This window comes from Botrytis porri, assembly GCF_014898465.1.
Source record: "Botrytis porri strain MUCL 3234 chromosome Unknown BPOR_028, whole genome shotgun sequence".
Taxonomy (NCBI): Eukaryota; Fungi; Ascomycota; class Leotiomycetes; order Helotiales; family Sclerotiniaceae; genus Botrytis; species Botrytis porri.
The window spans coordinates 51,249-74,959 of record NW_024066102.1 but is presented as its reverse complement, the minus strand read 5'-3'; the positions used below and the strand labels follow the sequence as shown (position 1 = coordinate 74,959).

The following is a 23,711-nucleotide window of genomic DNA, read 5'->3' as shown; positions in this document are numbered from 1 at the left end:
GAATTGAGTAAATTGGAGAAATTTTACGGTAACCGAGACACGGCAAAGGTGCAGTGAGTGGGTTTACAATGTTGAACATGACCTTGGCCAAGCTAGAAGTTATGAATTGAATATATAATCTGTCTACTATATAAAATACCTGATAATGAGATTTCCATAATTATGTGGGTAGATGTGAGACTTGATCATTTTGAAAGCTCGTATGAAAATGTGGTAATGGTATCAGTCAATGTTTGCACTTGCCTCTCAACATGATCATTCCCAAGGAAATGCGAGGAAGGGTCTCTCACTTACTACACACAGAGTAAGATATGTTATGTGAAAATTTTACATTCATTGACTTGGGCTAATTGCACCAAGATATGAATGTAAGGATCTGAAATTATTCGTACGGGCAGATATATAGTCTACTCCGTGATATACATTATTGAAACAGTGCGCTCGCTGTCTACAAAATCCCGGGGTATATGTTTGAGCAAACCCAGGCCAGCAAGGTGAGTAAGGAAAGATGTCTGGCCCATCCACCTAATTCTTAGACCAACCCGAATTCCAATCCTTTCCCTAGAAAAAGTAGCCATGTATTTATCCCATCTCATCCTATCCTATCCTATCCCTCAAACGCCAATCCTAAAACCTAAAAGTTGAGCCTCGGTGAACTTCACAGTAACCATCAAACATGTCTAGAGTATCCCAGGGTATTAAACGTCACTATTAATCCACTCTCCCGGCCTTTCCCTTTCTTATCCTCATTCTTGATGCCTTAGCAACCTTCGTTCTACCCCCTCCTACACTTTCCATGCTTGTCCTGCACCTCAAGCCTTGCTTCCTAATTCCACTAGGCGTACTTGCTCTTCTAAGTGACAAAGAACATTCTTCTCTGTCCCAGCTTTCTTCTCCCACGTATGCCTCGTCAACGTCATTAATGACAGTGTTTAACCATCTTCTCCTCGCCTTTTCAATCTCAATCTCATTCCAATCATTTTGTGTATTATGGTCGACTACCAGAGCCGAGATGGGTGAAGGCACAAGGCTGAGTTTTGATGATGACTTGCGCAAGTTGCATTGAGAATTATTGCTAAGCATATCTTCGACTAATGTGCTGATATCGCGAACGTGAGTGGTGGAACATTGTAGTTGCACATTAAGTTGGCGTTGTAGCCTCCGACAGGCTAACACTCCAGCCCGGTAAGGGGAAGTAGGCGTAGTAGGTACCGATCGTGTGGAGTTGGATGGGGAAGACATTTCCGAATCTTCTGATAAGGAAGGCGTTGGAGATGTGCATTGCCGAGCCTGTGAATCTCTTGCATCTTCATAGGAAAGAGATTGCTTTCGAAATTGATTGATGATATCGTCCAGCGGCGACGAAGGATTGTAATCCTCGAAGAAGGGACATGAGCTGGTTGCGGGTGATGATGCAGGAAAAGAGTCGTCCCTTGGCGATGGTTGCACATCATTGTCGCATTGATCAAAATTGACCGGAGCCGCGCCGAAAGTAAAATTCTCGAACATGTTGAAGATGTGAGGAGTGAAGATCGATGCTGTTAAAGATTGGTCTCAGAAGGAGAAATTGTCGCGTTTATGTGTTCATCAATGAGCGTGAAGTATGTAAGCTTCAAGGGAACCGGATCGTAAATCACCAAGAGATTAACGGGCCCATGAACTAATTTCTACAATGAGTCGTGATGTAATTTCAATGTGGATAAATTTATGTTTGATAGTGGTATCTCGAAGAAACTTGACTCGAGTAAGCTTGTGTTGGTTGTTGGTTTGTTGAAGGATTTGAGTAACAAAAGAAGATAAACCAAGAGAGTCAGAACTTGATAACTTAAATTGTGAATATTAATCAACAAGAGGGAAGGGGAGCAATTTGGGCGTTCTAAGACGAAGCTTCTAAATGCCGTTTAAGCATTAGGAGAATCGGCCGGGCCTTTTAAAGGGAGACCTTGAAAGCTAGAAGGCTTCGATCTCCCCGGCCAGAAACCCTTAGTCGGGCGAACAAATGGTATATCACTCAGCCTTAGCCTGATTAGTTGTACTAGACCTGTCGATGGCCTTACCCTTAGGAGGTTTGGATCTGGGCTTGGAAGTCAGGGATTGAATCGGAAGGGATGATGAGCTGCAGATGGGGGGGGACTAAAATGTGGCAAAACGAATTATGAGAGAATATAGAATATCATTGGTGAGGGAGCATGGCTTCTTCATGCACACCCTTTGGTAGTATCCATAATGATCCAAGGGGGGAAACCCTAGTGTGTATTTCCATTCCCAGCAAACTGGAATTTTGTTTGTTTTTCTATTCTAGCCCAGGATTCTGGTGATTGTGAAATGTTTACGGATAATTGTACGAAGTACAATTTGTCAAATATGCTGTGCAGCCTGTGCTCGATCCTCTTATCACCTGTCATACCATACTCTCCTTGACTATTTCTCTAAGTGTACTTTGTAGATTGAGTGCCCACAACCCTATCTGAGGGTTTAAAGTCGGGGTCGAACGAAAGGAAAGAGCAGAAAAGAAGCTTGAAACAATCCCAAAATACATTATGCAAGTTCTAGGCAAAGAAGCTCAGAGTAGTAGGAAAATTTACTCTGCTGCTCAACTAAAATGTACTCATTGATTGGGTAAGAATGCATGATTGGGTACGAAGAGTACCAAGTAGGGACAGAAACAACGTGTGGAAGTACTATGTAGGCGCTTTGGTATTTGGGGTTTGAGCGGCAGCAGGTATGAATAGATGGGCGTTTCGAAAAAGAACACGGCAAAATGACCCGATCAGTTGGTAGATCCAATTACAAGTCAAAAACGCCAGCGCTACACAACGAGCTAGCCACTCTGTTGGATGAAAACAATCCAATTGTAATTATACTGTGCTTAACACGAACAACTTCGCTTTCCTTCGGGTGTGAAGTTTGGGACATGAGGACACGGAAGCGAACTTCCTTTTTCTTATAAGCCACTTCTTCAAGAGGCAGTCTCCTCCGAGACCCTTCATGAAATGTCTTGAACATCAAGATAACAAGGGAAAGGTGGTAGATGAGGACACAGGGCTGAAGGCAAAACCTTAAAGGCACAAAAAAGTACGGAGCATGCACGAAGCTTGCCTGTTTGCAAAAAGATGACGATGATAGCACCCAAAATGCAACCTGATGTGAGCCGCCCATCGAAAAGTACAGCGTATCAGAGCAATATTTGCCCCAAGCTTTCACATGCAGGCTGCCTGTCACTGCCTATCATGTATCACAATATGGATAGACCTTCTAGAAAGCTGCATGGAAGGGTCTACCAGCGGATAAGATCCCCTATCGTGCGTGTCTCTTGAGTCATGTGGGTGGGTACCTTTGAATGGGTTACTGATTGTCTGAAAAATATGGTAATGAGGTAGGTTAACGGAGAAGCCGATTCAATAGCACTTGGCCTCGAAGTGATATCAAGACACAGCAAGAAAAACTAGGCTTCTGACCATTAATTGCTTTTTGGCAAAATGAAACGAAAGAGCAATGTCCTGAAAGTATTGGCTATCAAGATATACTTTGTACACTCACCTTTTCAGCAGCAATATTCTAGGAGCCCAAACTTCGCCCTGTAGCACACACTTGATTGTTGTGAGCTCAGCAGGACGAGCATCGGAAGTTTACATCGTACGAAGGAAGTGCAATGTGAGCCCTTGAGATCTACACGATCTAACCTGTACTTTTTTATACTATGGAAACACGAGGCATTTTAATAGAGCGAACTTGTGGATCTGCTCTTGGACATTCCGTCACCGATGGCGAGAGCTCGCACCTGATATATCACGTGCTACTAGTGCACGTGCAAAGTCCCGTGAATATGACTGGTCTATAACAGCTCTTCAAGCTCAGCGAGCTAGGATCAGCATAGTATTTTGTTAATGACAGGATGGTAGACAGCTACTAGAGTAACTATTCAGTGAACTGAAGCTATCCAGTCTCATTTCTACCGGGGAAAGGGCTCTCGATGTCGATTGGCCTGCATGAAACTTGGCAAGAAAACTTAACATAGTCAGTCGCTGTGTCACCCAAGATTGAGAAATGCTGCCGATCAAGATATTAATAATACAAAGTGAAATGTTTGTGATGGTCGCAGATGTGTATATCCTTCCGTCAGATAGCTTGGGTCGGTGCCCACTGGTTTTCGTGGCATTTAGAATTGAATCAATCAGGGACTGGACTGTAGCAGAAAAAGCTTGGTCATCGGAAGCATTTGACCAACTTGATGAAAGTTCATGAAGTCTTCAATACAGCCTCAAAAGGAAGGTCGAGGGACTTTGAGTTCCCTGGTAACATGGTTAATCACCTTTGGAGAAGTAAGATATATTGAAGGCTTGCAACCCCCATAATCGCGTCAATGATATTCCACAGATCAAGTACCTTGGATTATAGTCAAGCTTGGGCTGAACTCATTAGTTGCATGCAAGCTCCTAAGAACAATTTCAAAAGCCAGATAGTTCACGCATCATTACTCGATTGTTATATCCATAACTTCCCTGTGTTGACTTGAGGTTGAAAAGTTCATTCAATTTTTGTGTGCCATTGTCCATATTAGCCGCTGCTTAGGTATTGATATGGCACATATGATCATCATGATACTATAACTGTATGTACAAAGTTACGAATCACCGTCATACCAATCACAAATCGCCCCTCCTCGCCTCTCTCTCACGGCATAACTCCCAGACCGAAAGTTTCCCATTCCTCCCAAGTCTCCAAGTGCTCCTAAGTAAGTGGATACTCGATTGATTTATTCTTCCCTAGTGACTCTGGTCAAGAGTATGATGGGACGTCCAACCTAATTACACGGGTCTTATTACTTAATTCTCTACATGAGCAGCAAGCGAAAGACTTACCGTCGAAAGACATAGTGGCACAGGTAAGCGGTCAATACTATGTGAGAGTTGTGCAATGAGTTTGCAAATGATGCGTCAATAGGAAGCACTTTCTGCAACAAGAGCGAGCCGAGGAGAACAAGCACAATTACGTACGGCAGGTTCCGGTCGACCTTGCGGTATATGATTAAAAAAAATTGATTCTCTATGGAAAAATTAGACTCGGTTTGTATCTATATCCTCAAATTGGTGACCGGCAAGGTCGGTCGGTCGGTCTTGGGATATGAACTTACGGTATGTCGATAGTCCACGGCATGGTGATAGTATGTGGCTGAGATAACGTACCCGAGGAAAGAAGATTGTGAAGTATGTGCGGAGTCGGGACATATTAATATGTTGTTTCTTGCACTGCGTGACCGGGAGACTAGGCGATTAGGCCATAACCGGGCAATATACGGAGCATACAAGCATTGATTTTCTGGGTCAACTGCTGGAGGTGGGTCTTTGAAAACGAAGTTGTGGACAGCCTCAAGCCAGCGTGAATTCCCAAATTTCTCCGTGGAACCTTCGAACTCGGGCTGCATATGTTATTCCTTTCTTGAACTTCTAAGTGGCGCCAGTAAGCTCTAAGGGTAGGTTTTAAGGCACGGCTAGTGATGAAAAAAAAGTTTCGTACCCATAACTTGTTGGCCCGTTACGAAGAACATATCTGTAGCTAGTCTCAGTAGGTTGAGGCTAATATTTCGTTGAAGTTCAAATGGTTTTGATTAGAGGACTCCAGTTTAAAAGGAAAATCTCGCTTCTTATCAGTCTGCAATGAGTAACGACAGACATGCGCTATCCCTGATTAAATACTAGATTTCAACACTTTTCACCACTGCATTACCCTTCACACAAGTCACACCACGTCTCAAACATTTGTCGGCTCTCTTGCCGTATTTCAGGCGCCGGGACTCGTGAATGAGAGTGGCTCAACCCTTATTGATACTTACCTGCGTACTTATCTAAGACATGCATCCAAATGCATCCGAGATCAATACATTCCTCGCCTCTTGAAACGGCGTCTATTGTGCCCTAGGTTCAGGAAATGTAATTTATATTCCATAGCAAAAGAAAACACCAGAATGTCACCTTTCCAATAAAAATCTAGGTTCCCTAGTTGGATATATCGAAGCCACAAAATGTATAGTCCAGTGGGAGCTACAGCAAAACCACAGACGGGAAAAGCAATGTCGAGCATTCGTAGCTTTACCTACCCATCACATCTGACGTTTACCCCACCTGGCGCCTATCTGACGGGTAACTCGAATAAACTAGCACGTACCACAGAATGGTAAACTAGCTCGACACTAAATCCCCTTTCTGGCAGGTGTCTGCAAGGATTGAGGTATCCACCCCGCTTTCGGGGGGTAGGCGCAAGCAGCGCTAAGCTCAATCTATGATTCAACATGTCTAGTCACATATCTCTCCTATAGGGCAAGACGAGGCAGACTCGTTATCGTGGCTATGCAATTTGCTCCATGCATAATGCACATGGTACGAAGACGGCAAACTCGGAATGATGAGACACATGCAAATTCCAATAGTTTACAAGGCTAGGCGGGGTATATACGATATGAATCAAAGAGGGGTAGAGGGGCTCAAATGAACATTATGGCTTTTGATATATCTAGGACGTGTAGCGCTTTATAATTTCCATATCGGCGGCCTCGCTGCAGATCATCCTACGTCATATATTGTCTGCTCATCGGGCGCTCGCTGAGCAGCGAGGCAGCCTAGAAAATGCTCGTATGCTTTGCTCCTGCGAAAATGGAAATCCCCCCTTCCGCTTGCACTTTTGCAAAGCTGGAAAGACTGTTATGACCTTTTCAGAAAGGACACCTTTCAAAGCTATACCGTGACTCGTAGACACTACTAAAGGGGCCGCAAAGCTAAGTTTTTGACTAAATCTCACAATTATTTGTCAAATATTTGCCCTCGCTTCCCACCAGCCGAAGATAACCTAGATTAATAGGCTAGTTCAAGCTTTATTGTTTACTCTTTTATTCATTCTATTGTTTTTTGTTCTGTTTGCATCGTATTTGCATTCGACTTTCAGCTAGAATTGAAGTGATTGGGAGCAAGAGATCAAAGGCTGGGGAACCTTTCGGCACTGAAGAGGAAGGCTGGATTACCCGCGTGAGAGATCAACACGACGAGCAATAGCAATCATATAACCCCTACTGAAGCACTCAGCCTGTATGACTATTAGTCAAGTTAGGCATCGCTTATTAGAAACTTGGACACCTTCCTCTCCTGGCGTCCTTGATCTCACTTGGGGATTGGAAGCCTCGAACAAACAATGATACATACACACATAACGAACCTCCACAACAACACTTTTACTATCAACACTTTTCGACGTTATCAGATACAGAATAATCTTAGATGACGATAAGGATCTTCTCGGATGTACTGAACCGTGAGGTTCTGTACGATCCTTACCATGAAGGGTTTGTATGCAGTGAAAACTTCGCTTGAGGGCTGTGACAGACACCAAAAGCCTTGACGTCAGTTGAAAGTTGGTGAAGAGTTCAGGGTCTAAACGTCTCTAGGGCAAACCCCCATTGATACGGGAGAAAATCTAGAGCAGCTGTGCGTATGGGAATCTTGCTCCTCGTAATTGGTCGAAAGTTCATGTCACCTGGCCCTCAGTGCAACTATTGATCTTGGCACCGCCATTCTCCTCGAGACCGAATTGCATTTTGTCAAATGCTTTATTCTTGATTGGCGGTTAAGAAGGAGTGGTATGCAATGTGATATTCACTCTGGATACAAGTAAGAATGTCTCTATCATATAGCTAGAATGTATAAACCATAGTCGAAAGTCGCAAGCCGACTTCCTTTGTCACTTGATGCTTGTCATGTGGTCAGTACCCAACAAGATTTTTCGATAATTTGACTGAAGACTAACAGTGAAATTGCCCTCAGAGTTGGGTTTCTCCATATATGAAAGGTTATCTCAGGGACATAATTAACATTCTAATATCGACAGCAGCTCCTTGAGCCGAAAAAACGTCCCTGAGTTATTTTCAAAATCTAATATCACTAGCATTTTATCCTTTGATACTATTGAAACTTCAATGCATCATACATTGTCAAGTCAGATTGATTTTTTGAAAGTTCAAAATCAAGATGATATTGATATGATTTGAAATAAACTTTCATCTTGTTAATAGTCGCAAAAGGGATTCTGTAATAAACGCCACTGTCATGAGCCACAATATATCAAGCCACATTGGCTAAGACGGGATAAGGTTGGCAAATGCACAAAAGTGGCTACGTATCCACTTTTGGCCCCTTTCATGTTAGTTACTTCCAAGAATAGTAAGTTTAGAGATTCATACCATTTTGCGACATAACAATTTACAAAGAGATTACGAACTTCCTAACCCAACGGACACGAAATTATTGATCGATTACGATAACCATAGCGAAAACAAACCAGCAGATATCTGAAAACTTCGATACTGCGATACGTCACACTACCGATAAGATTTGAACTGAGATTCATTACCGGCTTTCCGACATAGGAAAACAATTTGTCTTCGATTTACCGGACCTCATTGCATCTCAAGACCACCATCATCACAACAATGCATCTTTCCTCGACGTACACTTTATCCCTCCTCGCCTTTCTTCCAGCCTTCACATATGCACAGGCAGGCTTAGGTGGTGCGGTTGCTACATCAGCAGCCACTCAGATGGCAACCACGACTATTTCGGCTCCATCACTTTACACAGTGGGTAGCGTCACGACTGTCTCATACATACCAGTATACACGCAGACCTTTGCAACAACAGCCTTAGGAACTTGGGCGATCGGAGCTACTCCTCGGGTCGGGAGTGTGGGATTAGGAACTATTCAAGGAACCGTGGGGGGAGTTAAGAGCAAGAGAGCTTTGCCTACCGCAATGTTTGGGAAAAGTCATTAGAGGGATGTGACAGTCGAGTAGAATTCTGATGTAGCGGCAGAGCGATTGGAGTCGGACATGATGAAAGCAGCAGATACATCTCCTGAGATGGATTTGGTAGGAGAGAGATGGTAATGTGCGACGAGACAGGAGATAAAATACGATATAAAGCGAAAGGAAATGGATACTGAAATCTGGACATAGAAGGCGGATCTTTTTGCACGATGCCGATGGAGTTACAAATGGCGTTAATAAGGCATACCTTCTGGAAGAATGCGACTCGTCGGGAGAATATACACTTTTCCGCTTGGCTCACGATTCCCACCAACCACAATCATCGTATCTCTCTACATATTTAACTAGCGACCGATATTCGAACAGTCCATGTATTGATCATCATTAGACGTCAAATACCCATTCAAAGTCTTTAGATTCGTGTGGCGGCATTATCAGGAGTTTTTGGTGCAGTTTGTTTTTGCCAATTTGAAGACATGGAGGCAAATGATACAACATCGGTCTTCATTTTTCTTCTTCTTCTTCTTCTTCTTCTTCTTCTTCTTCTCCTATTTGATTCTGTATTTAGACATCAGGCGAACCAGTACATTGCAGATGACTTGGGAGGATATGGAAATGCATGTAATACCATACAGATTAGGGAATGGAAGTGATTATTCTTTTAGGACTTCAATCTTTCAGAAAGCTGTGAACACCAGAGTCAAGTTGAATGATTCAAAAACCGTATCGTGTAGAAAGAAAAATGGAAAATCCCATGAGTTTCGATTAAGGTATAAGATCAAGGTATCAAAGTACCCCGCGACGGATTCACAGGCCTTTTCATTCAGACAAACATTGCGAAAACAAATCATGAGGACAGCAGGACAAAATGCAACCAAGTCAATACGCCTCTAACAGCAAAACTTTACAAATGCATACAAAACCTCAAACCTGACGCCTGCCTTAAGCCTCCGCCCCAAGCCACAACGACAGCCGCCAACTGTGCAAGTGCACCCACATCGTATCCGCCAAGTCTATTTTCTCACCATCAGTTCATCAAGGGTTCCTCAAGAGAGCTAAAGTTGAAAAAGATGGCTCCTCCAACCGGTCGACTAGTTTCTGATCGGAGATGGAATGTATCCTCGAAAAGCAGATGTCTTTGCTAGTGCTTCTGATAAGGAATGTATTAAAACAAGAAATCCGTATCTAAAATCTTGTGTTTTTGATATTTGATGATTAATTTTGATATGTTCTTAAAACAAAACATGTATTTGGATTCAGTAAGATCCTAAAAACATGGCTGTATCCAGATCATCATAATAATCTCAAGATCACTCAAAGTACATAGATGTTTCTTGGCCGGGGACATCTGCTTTCCAGGGACTAGTCGGTCTATTCAAGCAGATGACCTCTGATCTCCAAAAGCTCGTCTAACGCTTTCTTGGCCTTCCCTGGTGCCAAACGCTGTTCCTTGATATTCTTGATCTCCTGAGCCAGCTCTTCAAGGTCCCGGATATATCGAATATAGGGTACACATGAATCGGCGGCCCTCCAATCGTATCTTTCTTCTAACTGCAATTCTCTCTTGGCTTTCCCTAGTTTCCTTTCTATTTCAATCTGGTAGTACTTGTACCGGACTCGCGCAACAGGATCGGTGGGACATCTTGTGCTTTTGGAGGGCTTTTGTTTTTCTTCATGGGCTTTTTGGTCGGTGGTAATAATTTGACGGTAGGGATGATTGGAGGTTGGGGGTTTCTCCTCTTGCCTTCTAGAACTACTAGTCTCTTGCTTCCGGTTTTCTGACCCTCTCGTAGGCAAATACTTTTCCTTATGTCTTCCACTCAGATTCTGCTTCTTGCTCCCGGCACCCAAAAGTGTTGTAGTAGACGAATCTGATATATGACCATCTCCATGAGATGAGTTGGTATCGACTCTATGAGCTTTAGGTGTACGATCTGTGCTGTGATGGGAATGGTGAGATGACTTTTTCATATTTGGGCGCGGAATTGGATAGTGTTGTGATGGAATGGATATTTCCAGAATATTGGGTCTGTGTTTTATGCTGTGCGATTTCGCTCTCTTTCAAGGTGTGTACTTTACTCGTGAGATTGAATTGTGTGGCTAATAGTTGAGAGGAGATGAAGACCTTGAGAATATTGTATGAGTGTGAAGTAAACCTTGGCTTGGGAAGTATTTAAATAATATCTTGGATGTCTATGAACATTTTTTGACCTGCTCGGTCGGCCTGCTGGCCTAAATCCGTTGAACTGGCCAAGAGGAATTTAGATTGCGTGTTTTGAGGCTGGTAGATTCTAGTACATGTATATCATCATCTTTTCTGATAATATGTGGAGAATGAAAGTATGCATATTTAGTTCTCGATATCATACATTTCACGAAGAGGTATGTTGGCATTAGTAGATTCTTGCAAGTAAGCAACTTCATCATGCCTGTTTACTATTCTTATGGCAAATAGGGAAGACATTTAATATATCCCAAACCATATCATAAATGATTCTTTCATTGCCCTCAAGGTCTCTGAGGATGCTCACACAGGCAGGCAATACTTGTACTGCACAATGCCGCCGGACTCTTTGGGCAGGACATGGATTTAGAAGGAGACCATTTGGTCGCGAATATCACCTTGCCACGTATATGTCGGTGAACATAAGCAAACCAGTCGGCTGGCTTGAGGCCATATACTGGTCGTAAAGGCCTTTTATATACGTGAAGTGAAGTTGGTATAAATCCCAGTGCATGTTTATCAACATTTTCGTCGAAAATTTAAAGGAAGTGTTAGAATGCATGTTACACTGTCTCGGAAGGTGTCCGGTATTCTTTTAAGAGACATGCTGGAAGATGGATTCTGGAGGCTGGACTACGACTTTCTCATTTCTCGACTATCATTTTATGCTTTTGGCAGATATCTAATACATTTTGACATGTATATAATATATAAAGCGACGATACTGATAGTTTCCCTTGACCCTCTAGCTATCTTCCATTATAAGAACAACTCAAAGGATTTTTGGCTTTTAAATAGAATATGCATTCAGTTATTAATGTCATCTTGACATATCAGTATCGCGTGGTAATATCTCTTTCTTTCAAAGCAGCTGAAGCGGTTACTGTTATAACCTTATAGTGTATGCTTAACTCCTATCAAAAAAATAACATAAATGCTCTACCAATACACCTGGAAGGAGATTGGTATTTGTCTGATACTCGTACATCTACATAATTCTCAGTCTAGAACTTATACATCGAATGGTTTCACCCGGCATTTTCAGATTCCCACACATACCCTCTTTTCAAAACATAAATCATATCAACTTGCCGTGCATAAAATAGTAACTACTCATCACTCTATATAGTTCACTTATCCATCAACTCCATACCATCTACTATAATCCCAAACATAACTCTGCATCCTATTTCGCACTGATATCCCTTCCAAAGTACATTTCTAACCCTAACAACAATCTACTAGCTCCCCCGAAGCCTCCACCTTTGCGCTCACCATTCTATTGGTTCTCTCAACATAATGACGTCGATTTCGAGATCGAGCAGACGTGCAACAGAGTGATCTTTACAATATATATTCCCTTCGATTCACTTCTATTTAAGAAACGCTAGATAACAACGCTAACAATAAGTCTCAGGATGGAGCTTAGCGTCTGTTGCTAGTATTCCCATCCACATATGTGAATCATGAATATTAGTCTCTCATTCACTGACTGGAATGAGCTAATCTATCTAATATCTCAGAAGTACTAATAAATAGAATTTCCAGTTTTCAACCACCATGAGATGATACTATCTTAAGAAAAAGCAAAAACCGAATGCTCATAATTGATTTCTATCAAGCATGCTAACTCCAATTGTTAGAAAATAAATCTTAGATTTTATGAATCCTACTTAAGATAATACAAACCCAGTCCATTGCCTCTCAACAGCTTCCCACGATCATGTATCCATAATATGTAATTCACTTGCAACTAGTAGCATTTATTCTTCCTGGCTTGACTAAATTAGAAGCTCAACGTTTATAAGTTCTCCGATATGTATAACAGGCAGATAGGGGTAGATATATCATAATTTGGAAGCCAAAATGCTTTGAATGATTGGAATTATCTAAGTCATTTCCAACAGTTCACTGGGATGCTAGTATGAAGAACAGGAGAGGAATCAAAGCAGCGACCAATTTCTTTTGATGCAAATATTCAAGGTCTTCTTTTCGGGTATCGAATGGGAGTAGAGCAGTTAAATACGGAATAATGATCCCTTTTTTTTAAAGTAAATAATGCAACATATTATGCTACCAGGTAACACGCTATGTGTAAACATTTGTAGTCCTACAGATGAAACTTCTTAGATTAAGAGTGAGTTTGCTCCATGCATCCCAATTTTCATGTACTCAACAATACGATGATGATCCATCTTTTTACATCATACACTTTTCACTACCATCCCCTTCTAAAATCATCTTTCCCACAACTTCACCCTCTTCCACCAAAATTCACAAGCTTCCTTCTCCACTCTATCCTTCCTATCCTCTTCAATCTCTACCACCACACCCTTCTCCTTACCTCCCGCAATCTCATCGTTTCCTCTCCCGAAAATCATTTTTTGTCGTTTCCCTTCCCCACCCTTGTATTCTGGCCACACCATTCGAGTCGGATATCTACCCGGAATTGCATTCGGATTTCCCGTCGGAGATATTATGAAGGATGTCCAATAAGCATGCATCAAGCCTGCGATCTCTTTGGTCGTTGTGGATTTATCAATCACCTGGGATGCATATGCAGGAAATGGGTATTGAGAACCGTGAGAGGCCCCAAGAAGCACACTACTGTTAACTGCGTATTCGTAAAGATAGACTGGTGCTGATTTAAGCAAACTTGAATTTGAAGAGGGCTGCTCATAGGGATGTTCCCCAGAAGCAAAATAGGCAGTTTGGCGCACAGGACTTATGTACGCATAATCTCCATATGCTTTATCGAGGCGTCGATATTGATTTCCCACTTCAAGAGCTGTGTTGTTGAAGGCGTATGGAGAGTCTGGATTATATTCAGGATTTGGGTAAAGGGAGTCAATGATTGAGAGATCTTCCATAGGAAGATTGGGTAGGAGAACATGGAAGAAGTCGAGGAAGGAACCTGCTTTATCAACGGTTTTAGGAACAAAAATAGACCCCTCATTGGTATTGTAACCAGTAAGAATGGGAATGTGACGGTATGTGTTGTTTAAAAAGGCCTCAATTGGAGGTATTGGAATAATACTATCTTGGCCAGGTTCATCAATGCATGGTTGGAAGGCCCAACGAAGAGAGGGATTGTAAGCTTCAAAGATTTGCTCCGAGGCCGCTTTGATGGATGAGACAGGAAGACTGCGGAGTCTCGAAAGAATTTCGGCACGCGGAGTGCTAGAAAGCTCAAGTTTGTCTAGGAATTCTGAGAACTGAATCTCATGGAGAGGGTTATCGTAAGGATAGACAGCTCGAGCTGTTGGTCCCCCAGATTCAATGATTGCTTTAGCAAAGAGGGGAGGGGAGCCATTATTGTTCATTATATGATGACCGATCTGAATTGCTATTAGAATCTACAATGATGTATTGACCGTATCTTTAAGTCTTCAGCATAGGCAGTATTTCCATTATCCTGAACTACAGAACTTCTAAGGCGTGAAAAGTTGCATAAATTTGGTTAGGATTTGACTACAAATATTATCCAAACAGATCAATATTGCAAAAGGATTAAACGCCTCGAGCGGTTTGAGGAATTCAGAAAGCGTCATTATCAGGTTGCACTCCAAACTATTGGAGTAAGCAGACGAGTGTCGCTTGAGATTAGTTATGAGGAAGGAGCTAGTCACGATTGTCATGAATTGAAAATAAAACTCACAGAATGAGCTCCAGCTGAGGGACCCATCAAGGTAACGTTTTCTGGATCACCGCCAAAGCTTGAAATATGTTTCTGTACCCATTCCAACAACAACTTCTGGTCTTTCAAGCCCAAATTCAACGCATTCTCTTCAGCCATTAGCCTCGATGGCAAGAATCCCAGAGCTCCTACTCTATACTCAAATGTGACTGCAATCAAAGGTTGTTTAGACCAGCCCACCAGAGATGCTATTCCCCTATCATTCGCATACCCAAAATTGAAAGCTCCTCCATGAACATGCACCAAAACCGGCAATTTTTCGCTTGATGAATTCGTGGTGCTCTTGGACCGATGAATATTCAGATGAAGACAATCTTCACTTTGAGGTTGATTATCTGGACCAGACATACATCTCAATGCGGGTTTTGTGGCGTCAAAAATTGCTGTTGATGTGTTCACTGGGACAGGAGGTCGAAACCTGAGATCTTCTGTTGGTGGTAATGCATAAGGAATTCCAAGAAACTCTTCGAGGACTTGTGGATATTTTGATGTTTCTTTTCCGATATATGTTCCCTGAGAAATCGTAACATTCGGGCTTGATGAGATGCTAGAAGGAGTTGGAATATCAGATGTCTGTGTCATGGTATCAATGGATGTGCTTGTACCAATGGAGGCTGTTGAGTGTTGAAGCTTTGTATCATCATGACCAGATGGCTCCTTGATAAGACCAGGCTTTTCCGGGAGTATGGGCTTTGGACGCAACCTTTCCTCTGAGATTTGAGGTGAATACTGAAGTCTCCAATGATATATCAGAGCGATGGTGAAGATCGAAATAGTAAATAGAAGTGCTAATCTCTTGCGTAAAGTTATACTTGCCATGTTGTCGCCTGATATCGTTGTTGTTGTTGTAGGTGTTTACTGCACACGCAGCGTGTCCGCGATGGACCATAAGATGTTGATATGCAATTGGGTTTATAGTTAGTAGAAGTTCATAACATTCTGGAGAGTAATGATAAGAGTCGATAATATCGAAGGACTGAACATTCTTCGATGTTATTTTAGTAACTTTGCGGCGTGGAATAGAAATGTGGACGTAATCACTCACTTGATTTCCTAATAATAAGTAGTCTTGGAAATTAACCTTAGAAATAAATTACCTTCAGCCACTGAGCCACTTTAGGTAGCGCACTCAAGCCACTTCTATCTCTCCTCCCGATGATATTGAAAACTTGACGACAATTTATTCTTGATCTCTTTGCTATCATAATTCCTACAACACATTGGAAGGAAGAACACCGAGTCGAGTAAATACACCTTCTTATCTCGCGGTAAATAGGATGTGACTTGGTAGGTACCTCGGTAGATAAGGTGAAAGACCTAATTCTCATTTCTGGAGAACGTCAAAGTCGTGTTGTCTCCTGGAATCGTCGGAGGGCCAATTTCCAAATCCAACCTTCTAATTATGGTCATACCATAATTGTGATCTGCTTTTTCCCAAGCTGACCACGCAATTAAAATACAATTGGACCGTGATAAATGGTCCTCGATATGCTGTCGAAAAAGAGGTCTCAGGACCCAAGAGATGTGCGCAAGATACTTTGAGCGCTGAGGTCTAGACGAGGATTTTTAAACATATATGTTCTCTTCTCTATAACTTCACTATTTCCAATGACAGATTGGCCTGGCTAGACTTCAAAGGTTCAGTGATTTAGATACGTGGGGAGACCTGATCTATTCGAAAAATTGGATTTCATGAATACACTATTTTGTCTAATAACCTCCAAACATACCGGCGTCTGTAAGTACATAGTAGGCCACATATTTTCTCTTGTTCTTTCCTTCCAAGTTCAGCGAATAACGCCGACAACTTCACACCTTCCCTTGTCACATTAGAATGAACTACGGCTACTCCTTCCATGCTATATTGACATGTTCATCTAAAATAAAGCCCTCTTCTTGTCATCCTCTTCCAATTCTCATTCAACAATCAAGCACACAGCAACATCGCTACAAATTTTGCTCTCCCAACCTACCACGACCACCGGACACACACTCAAACAATTCTTGCTTCTCTACATTAAACATAAGCTACCCCCTGCTCTCTGTCACACAGAATCTTTCTCGTCCCAATCCTTCATATATCTTGAGGCTTGCTTTTCCATGAAGATCGGTGTCAAGCCTTCAGATTTGGCATACCACGTTTTCAACACTTCTCATCCTCTCACTCTACACAAAGAAGAGCTGTTGCCAGGCATCGTGCATTTTTCAAAATATTCAAGAGAAGCATTCCTCAAGGATATCGCTGCTCATTCTAATATCAAATCTGTGTCTGGATCGCACTCTTTCACCTTAACTCCTTTATCTTCCACATGAAGCTCGAAATCTTCAAAACCGGCTCGGGGGACTTTCCAACTTCACAAGGACCAGAAGGCTATTCTGGAACGTTTGACGCTTGAGCTAGAAACTAAACTCGACACAAATCGTTGGGTTTTTGGCGGTGACTCTTCTATAGAAGGATCCACCTACGACTATTCAAACGCATCTGGGATTGATAATTCAGGAAGTACTGGTGAGTACCTTGACACTTCCCATTTTCTTCCGAGATTAAGAGGCTGATTCTATCAAGACGAGGCAAGCCCTTGTTCAGAGCATAAGTCCAAATTGACTCTTCTGCAATACGCCTGGATAAAACTGTGGGTGGCACTGTTACATAAGAATTACAACGGCGTTGATTTGGAATCGACAGACTCGCTACTAGAAGAATACTCACTCCAGGCGCCTACTTTGATCAGGGAGATAGATAACAAGAATAATGGTTCATTATGAGCAAAGAAAGCCACGGCTGGTACTTAGGAATAACCAAGCTAGAGGGACCGATCCCCCAAGGTTAGTGTTGAGGCCACAAAGACAGGAGCCTCCATTTTCAAATGGCGACAATGCAGCAAACTTACCACTGCAAATAACCTATCTTCCACAACCTTATCATGGTCATTATCAGAATATGGTCTCTAACTCTTTGCCATATGCCACTTTTCAATCTCAACTACCAATGACATATAATGGCCCGCTAAACATCAATATGGTTCCTAGTCATGCAGCATCACAGACACTTGATGCAAGTAATCATCATCGTAACATGACTGCCCACAACGGCCGAGGTTCTGGAGGAGGCGAGGAACTGTATGCTGGATGTACTCCCGTTCTCGAGGAGCGTCGGGATGAGCACACTGGAAGAGTGTCCCCACGAGTTGCTTTACGCACTATGATGCAGCAAGCTCTTAGACCAAGTGCACAACGTGAAAAGTTTGAACGCCAAACACACTATACTCAGCATTCTCACTATCCTCGAGATGCTTTTGGATTAAGCTCACGTGGCGTTAGTGTGGCATCTGATACTTCGATTTATCCTCAAATTGATAGAAGTCTTGAGGCTAGTATTCGAGAGCAGCTTGCTCGTTCTGGTCTCCTCCGGGATTGTCCAGATCCGGAATATGTCAACAGGCCAATGACAGTTGATCCTTCGATTGTCTCGTGCGGAAGAACTTTGAAGCAGCAAACACAATTTCATCATCACAGACCACAGTATCTTTTCAGTCAACCGCAACCCATTGAAGAAGTCAAAATTGGCAGAGAGCTCTCAAGACCACCCTTTTCAATCAGCACGTCACCTTCAAAAGTCCAAAGAAATACAGGAATTCCAACTTACAAAGTAGTTGTTCCACAGTCAAGTTCTCTACAAATTCAGACCTACAGAGGTGTCGATTCGGTGATCAAGGAACCCAAGAGAAGAGATAGTCCACAGTCGTACAAGGTCGAAGCGGGATCAAAATTCTTGACCAAAGATGACTACACTCCTACCAAAAGAATCGTTGGCTACTTTGTAGAGTCTTCTGACGAAAGCCCCAGATCTTCTGCCAAGAGATACCCTATTCATTCTCTCAGCAATCATGAAGAGACAACGCCCAAACCTCTCAGATACCCTGTCAAAAATCGCTCGGGTGGTGCTTCTGAACCAGAAATGACACAGCCTCTCATCAGAGATGGAAAAGACAAAGCCAACAAAAGTGAGGAAACACCCAAGGTATCGGCACTTTTGACAGAAACCACCGAGGGCGAATCTCCCATTGATCCGATTGAGACTATCGACACATACGCTGTTAGTCCCAAGAAGCAAGCTTACGTTACAGTGCAACAGGCGTTGGACGATGATTGCATTACAAGCCTAGATGGAAACAAAAAGGCAGATTTACTTGAAGACTGCATCAAATCTCTGGCGACATGGGAAAAGGGAGATCGTAAAGTTCTTCTCAGGCTATTGAAGGCTCTGAAAAGACTTGATGATGAAGATTATGCCAAGCCCAACGAGGATCTCAAGACTACCTACCCTATTGAATGTAGCCCAAGAAAAGAAAAAGAATCTAGCTCTAATAATAATCTTAACCCCAAGGCGGCATGTTTCAAAGACTTTAGTTCTGCGAGAGCTCATATCACCCGCACCCACCATGAGCGGCGAGGTCTCTCGTTACAGGAGGAAATCACACCAACCTCAAACGAAATGTTACCAATGTTTTACCCGAAGCCCCTAATGCCAACAGAACCGGTTTGGATCAAGACTCAAGAGAGGAGACTCTTGCCTCCACCAGGTCTTCCAATTCCATTTAAGGCACATGTCGGTCGCAAGGTCCCAGTCAAGACGACCCTGGCTCCACCTCCAAGTGAAGACGATGAAGGAAGAGTAGCCAAAGCGATGGACCCTCGTCTAGCAGGGCCACTTCTTACTCGATTCTTCAATAAATATCCATTGACGGGTACAGTGTGTCCAAATCCACCTTCACCTCCCCCAGCCGCCGTGAAGAATGCTGCAGAGATTCAAGAGGAGCTTGAACGCCTTTTGTTGCAAGAAAAGGAAAAGAAGGCTTTTGCAAATCCTTCAACTGTTAAACCTCGTACATCAAAGGGAGCCGGTGCAGGTGGAGCTGAAACTTCGAAGTTTGCTAAGTGATCAATAATGAACAATGGAGAACGGACTATGGATTATGGATCAAAAAAGCGAAAGTATTGATTATAATAGTATATTACTATTTCTGATGATAGTGTTATTTCGAGATAGCGGCGATACTTACGCAGAGCAGAACAGAGCAGAGAAGCAGGAAGCCCTTGTGTATGATTAAGAGTTGTAGTAGTCTTGAATTTAGCCCATTTATGACTTGCGATTCAATGCTTGCGTGTTTGTTTTGAATATATGTTGCGTGAAATGAACTTCCTTATCTTTTCTTGATGCTCTGGGAATATTCATCAATACTTGATTGCTCTTATAAATGCTGTCAAGAAATTAAATAACGTAACTTATAGTGAACCGGGTTATATAAGGAACCGGGTCACATTTAGTCCATCATTAACTTCAAACCCCAATAAATTTTGCTATATATATTGAATTACCTTTTATATTTTCTCAAATTGAAGAGAAGATATAGAATATTATTATTGTATTTCAATTGAAGGAATTTAAATCAATTAGAAAGGCTGTAGAGTATTTTGAAGTTCCTAAGTCAATTCTTATAGTTAAAGTTGCTAAAAGGAAATTATATATTTAATCCTATAAAATAGCTCAAATTCTTTCAAACATAAAAGAAAATACTCTTATATAATGGATTTCATGATTTATTATTATTAAATTTCCTGTTATATCTATATTGATGAAAAAAATGATTAATGAAATTCGTCTTCGATATGTTCAGGTTATATTATTTCGAATTCTTATCTCAACAGAGATTCTATTTATAGGTTATAAATAGATCTATAGATTTCAAAAACAATATTCAGAATTTAAGATATACTATTTATGTCAATTAGAGTTTAATTGTTACAACGGATTAGTAATAGCGGCCGAATCGTAGGCATTTAGGCTATGGTAGTACTATAGATATTGGAGATTCAGCTGCAAGATATTACGGGGGTTTAGGCAGCTTAGAAAGTCTCAGGCTCTAGATCAATATTAGTTATAGGTAAATCTAGATTATAGAATATAAGCCCTAGAATATTATATTTTAAGAAAAGTAGAAATAAGGAATGGAAATAGATTTGACTAAGATTAATAATATTTTAGAAGATTAGTTTTAAAATAAAAGAATAGTTAGAAGAATAAGAGTTTAAGAATAAATATTATATAATTCAAAGCTGATCGACTTATTAATTAATTTATTAATCGATTTATTGATCGACTTTAGAATGAAGGTTTATATAAAGAATAGGTTTTATTATAATATAGATCTTTATATTCAAGAACAATTATTAGTTTTATTATTATAATTACAAGAATTATAATTAATTATAACCTTATTGAATTCCTATTTAAAGTTTAATTTAAACTATCTTAAAAGAACTCTAAACACTTTCATATAACCCTAGAAGCAGCTTCTATAATATTTTAAGTATTCTTTTTGCTTTAAGTATTAATTCAATAATTTATTATTGAAATATAACAATTAGAAATACTGCGATAGGATAGTTTGTATTAGTAGTAGATATTAATAATATTGAGATGACTAATACTTTATAGGAGATTATTATCAACGAAATCCTTAAAATTGTTTTACTAGATAAGTATTAAGGTAATTAATAGGAATTCGACATTTTCCTTTTGTAGTTAGAAATCTATTTTCGATTTAATAAGGATAAGTTTATAATTATAGAATTCAAAAGTGTATAGACTATATTTTATCTTAAAGAAGAAGTAAATAAATAGATTTAATTATATTTATAAAATTATTTTGAGTATAACAAATAGGATTGTATATAATTCATTCAAACAATTTTTAATAGTTTTGAAGGATTTAAGATAGAAATTCATAGAATCTTTAAGAATACTAATAAGCTAGAAGTAGTAGAAGATAAGATTTTCAATTTTAAGTAGATAGGATTAGTATTGAAGTATGTTATGGAATTCTGAAGATATGTGAGAATAATTAAATAAAATGAAATCATTATTATGAGTCATTATTATAAAGGATTCAAATCAGAAATCAGATTAAAGTTAGAAAGATTTGTCGAAAGTGTAGACTTGAACGATCTAATCCAGAACTCTATCAAATCAAATAATCGTCTTTACCGATATCAACAAAGTCAAAAATCATACAAACCCTAGGGAAATCAAAAGTAAGGGCGTTACTACACAATCCACAGAGATATAGAGACTCTATAGAACTCGATATTACGCATTACAAAAGCAGGAATAATAATCCAGAAAAGAAACGAAAACAAGAAAATAACTTATACTTTGAATATGGAAAAGTAGGGCATTGAGTAATAGAATATTAAAGTAAGAAAATAGAGAGTAAAAAGAGTAACTTTAAGAATAAGTTTGATAAGGGCTAATTTAATGTTATCTTTATATTATAATTGTATACTGTTAGTATGATAGAGCTAGCTATATTATTATTAGCTTATAAAAAAGAGCTCGAAGAAAAAGAAGAGGTTGAATACTTCTTATAGATAAACAAAGACCTATAGTTAGGAGAATCATGAATTATTCAGGAAATTGACCAATAGAATCGTTGTATTTAGAAATTTGAAGATATCGATAAAGGAACTATTAACTATAATCTTAATATAATGAATATTGAAAAGAGTAAGACTTATAAGGTTCAGTATATCGATTAATATCGAATCTTATAATTCGGAATTATTATAAATTCATTCTTTTTAGAGAGAATTAATAATGAACATTTAGAATAACTAAATTAAAGGGAATTATAAGAAGTCTTTTATTATTATATATTAAAGAATAATAAGGATTAGATTCTATTTCTTTATAAAAAGATTAAAGAAGAATATTATATTTAGACCTAGATTATACTATTATTATTAGTAGTAGAAATAATAATGAAAATAACTTAAAGGATGTATTGATACATTTTGTAAAAGGATTTACTTAATAATAAAACCAGATTAAGAATTAATAATATTTATTTAGAAGAAGAAAAGTCTTAACAAATAACATTAAAGGATAGAATTATTTAGAATAATGAAAATGAGTAAATTATATTACAATTAAATACTATAGAATAAGTAGAACAAATATATTACAAAATCAAAATAAACGAACAAATATAATAAGTCATAATAGATTCAAAGGTTATAGGAAATTTTATTATATTAAAAGCTATAAAGTATTTGATAGTTTTATTTTAAAAGAAATAAAACCCTTATTAATTACAGTTAATTAATGAATAATTAATAGAATCTAATAGAAATGTTTTATAGAAAATATAATCAATATAAATAAATATAATCTAACATTTGGAGGTTATATAATTTAATGTTATACTATTAGATCAATAATAGATTATCTTAGGAATATTATGGTTAAAAGTATATAATCTTAGAATAGATTAGTTATAAGAAATAATAATATTTGATTAATATAAGAATAATTATAATAATATGTTTAAAGTATTTGTAAAATATAATATATACTAAGGAGAATTGAATGTAAATAATATTAATAATATAGAATATTTAGTTCAAAGTTCTTTATTAAGAGTAAAGGCCAATATACCTCCTCTACAAATATAGAAGCTAATAATATAATAAGAAATTGTAATCAAGGTAAAAGAGTTTATAATATTAGAATAATATAAAAAATACAAATATATTTTCAAAAAATTAAGGATTTATAAGGCTTTACTAAAACATAAGCTATAGGATTATAAAATAATATTGGAGGAAGGTAAGATGTTTATATACATTCTAATTTATTTAATGTTAGTTGATAAGCTAAAGATATTCAAGGAATATATTAACAATAATTTAGCTAAGGGATGGATTAAAGAATTCATGTTCTAAATGGCAAGTTCAACTATATGAGTATTTAAGAAAGATAGTATTAAGAAACTAATTATGGATTATAGAAAGCTTAATATGTTTATAAAGAAAGATTGATATTCACTTTTATTAGCTATAAAATTAAAAGATCGATTAAGTAGAGTAATAATATTTATTAAGATAGACCTACAAAACGAGTACTATTTAATTAGAATGAA

General features: G+C 39.3%; 5 protein-coding genes across 5 annotated transcripts; 2 read left to right on the top strand and 3 right to left on the bottom strand.

The window, feature by feature from the left end:
• Positions 1-711: 711 nt before the first annotated feature.
• EAF01_011964 (uncharacterized protein) lies at positions 712-1,509 on the bottom strand (the record flags this gene model as incomplete). The annotated part of the gene is made up of 1 exon (XM_038920222.1): positions 712-1,509. The coding sequence occupies one exon, from the start codon at positions 1,507-1,509 to the stop codon at positions 712-714; it is 798 nt and encodes a 265-aa protein (XP_038764274.1).
• A 6,967-nt stretch (positions 1,510-8,476) lies between these two features.
• On the top strand, positions 8,477-8,815 carry EAF01_011963 (uncharacterized protein; the record flags this gene model as incomplete). Its single annotated transcript, XM_038920221.1, has 1 exon — positions 8,477-8,815. One exon carries the CDS (start codon positions 8,477-8,479, stop codon positions 8,813-8,815), a length of 339 nt encoding a protein of 112 aa, XP_038764273.1.
• A 1,365-nt stretch (positions 8,816-10,180) lies between these two features.
• Positions 10,181-10,780, bottom strand: EAF01_011962 (uncharacterized protein; the record flags this gene model as incomplete). The annotated part of the gene is made up of 1 exon (XM_038920220.1): positions 10,181-10,780. The coding sequence occupies one exon, from the start codon at positions 10,778-10,780 to the stop codon at positions 10,181-10,183; it is 600 nt and encodes a 199-aa protein (XP_038764272.1).
• A 2,490-nt stretch (positions 10,781-13,270) lies between these two features.
• Positions 13,271-15,549, bottom strand: EAF01_011961 (uncharacterized protein; the record flags this gene model as incomplete). The annotated part of the gene is made up of 2 exons (XM_038920219.1): positions 13,271-14,371; positions 14,692-15,549. 2 exons carry the CDS (start codon positions 15,547-15,549, stop codon positions 13,271-13,273), a joined length of 1,959 nt encoding a protein of 652 aa, XP_038764271.1.
• Positions 15,550-17,482: 1,933 nt separating this feature from the next.
• On the top strand, positions 17,483-19,672 carry EAF01_011960 (uncharacterized protein; the record flags this gene model as incomplete). The annotated part of the gene is made up of 1 exon (XM_038920218.1): positions 17,483-19,672. The coding sequence occupies one exon, from the start codon at positions 17,483-17,485 to the stop codon at positions 19,670-19,672; it is 2,190 nt and encodes a 729-aa protein (XP_038764270.1).
• Between the last annotated feature and the right edge of the window lie 4,039 nt (positions 19,673-23,711).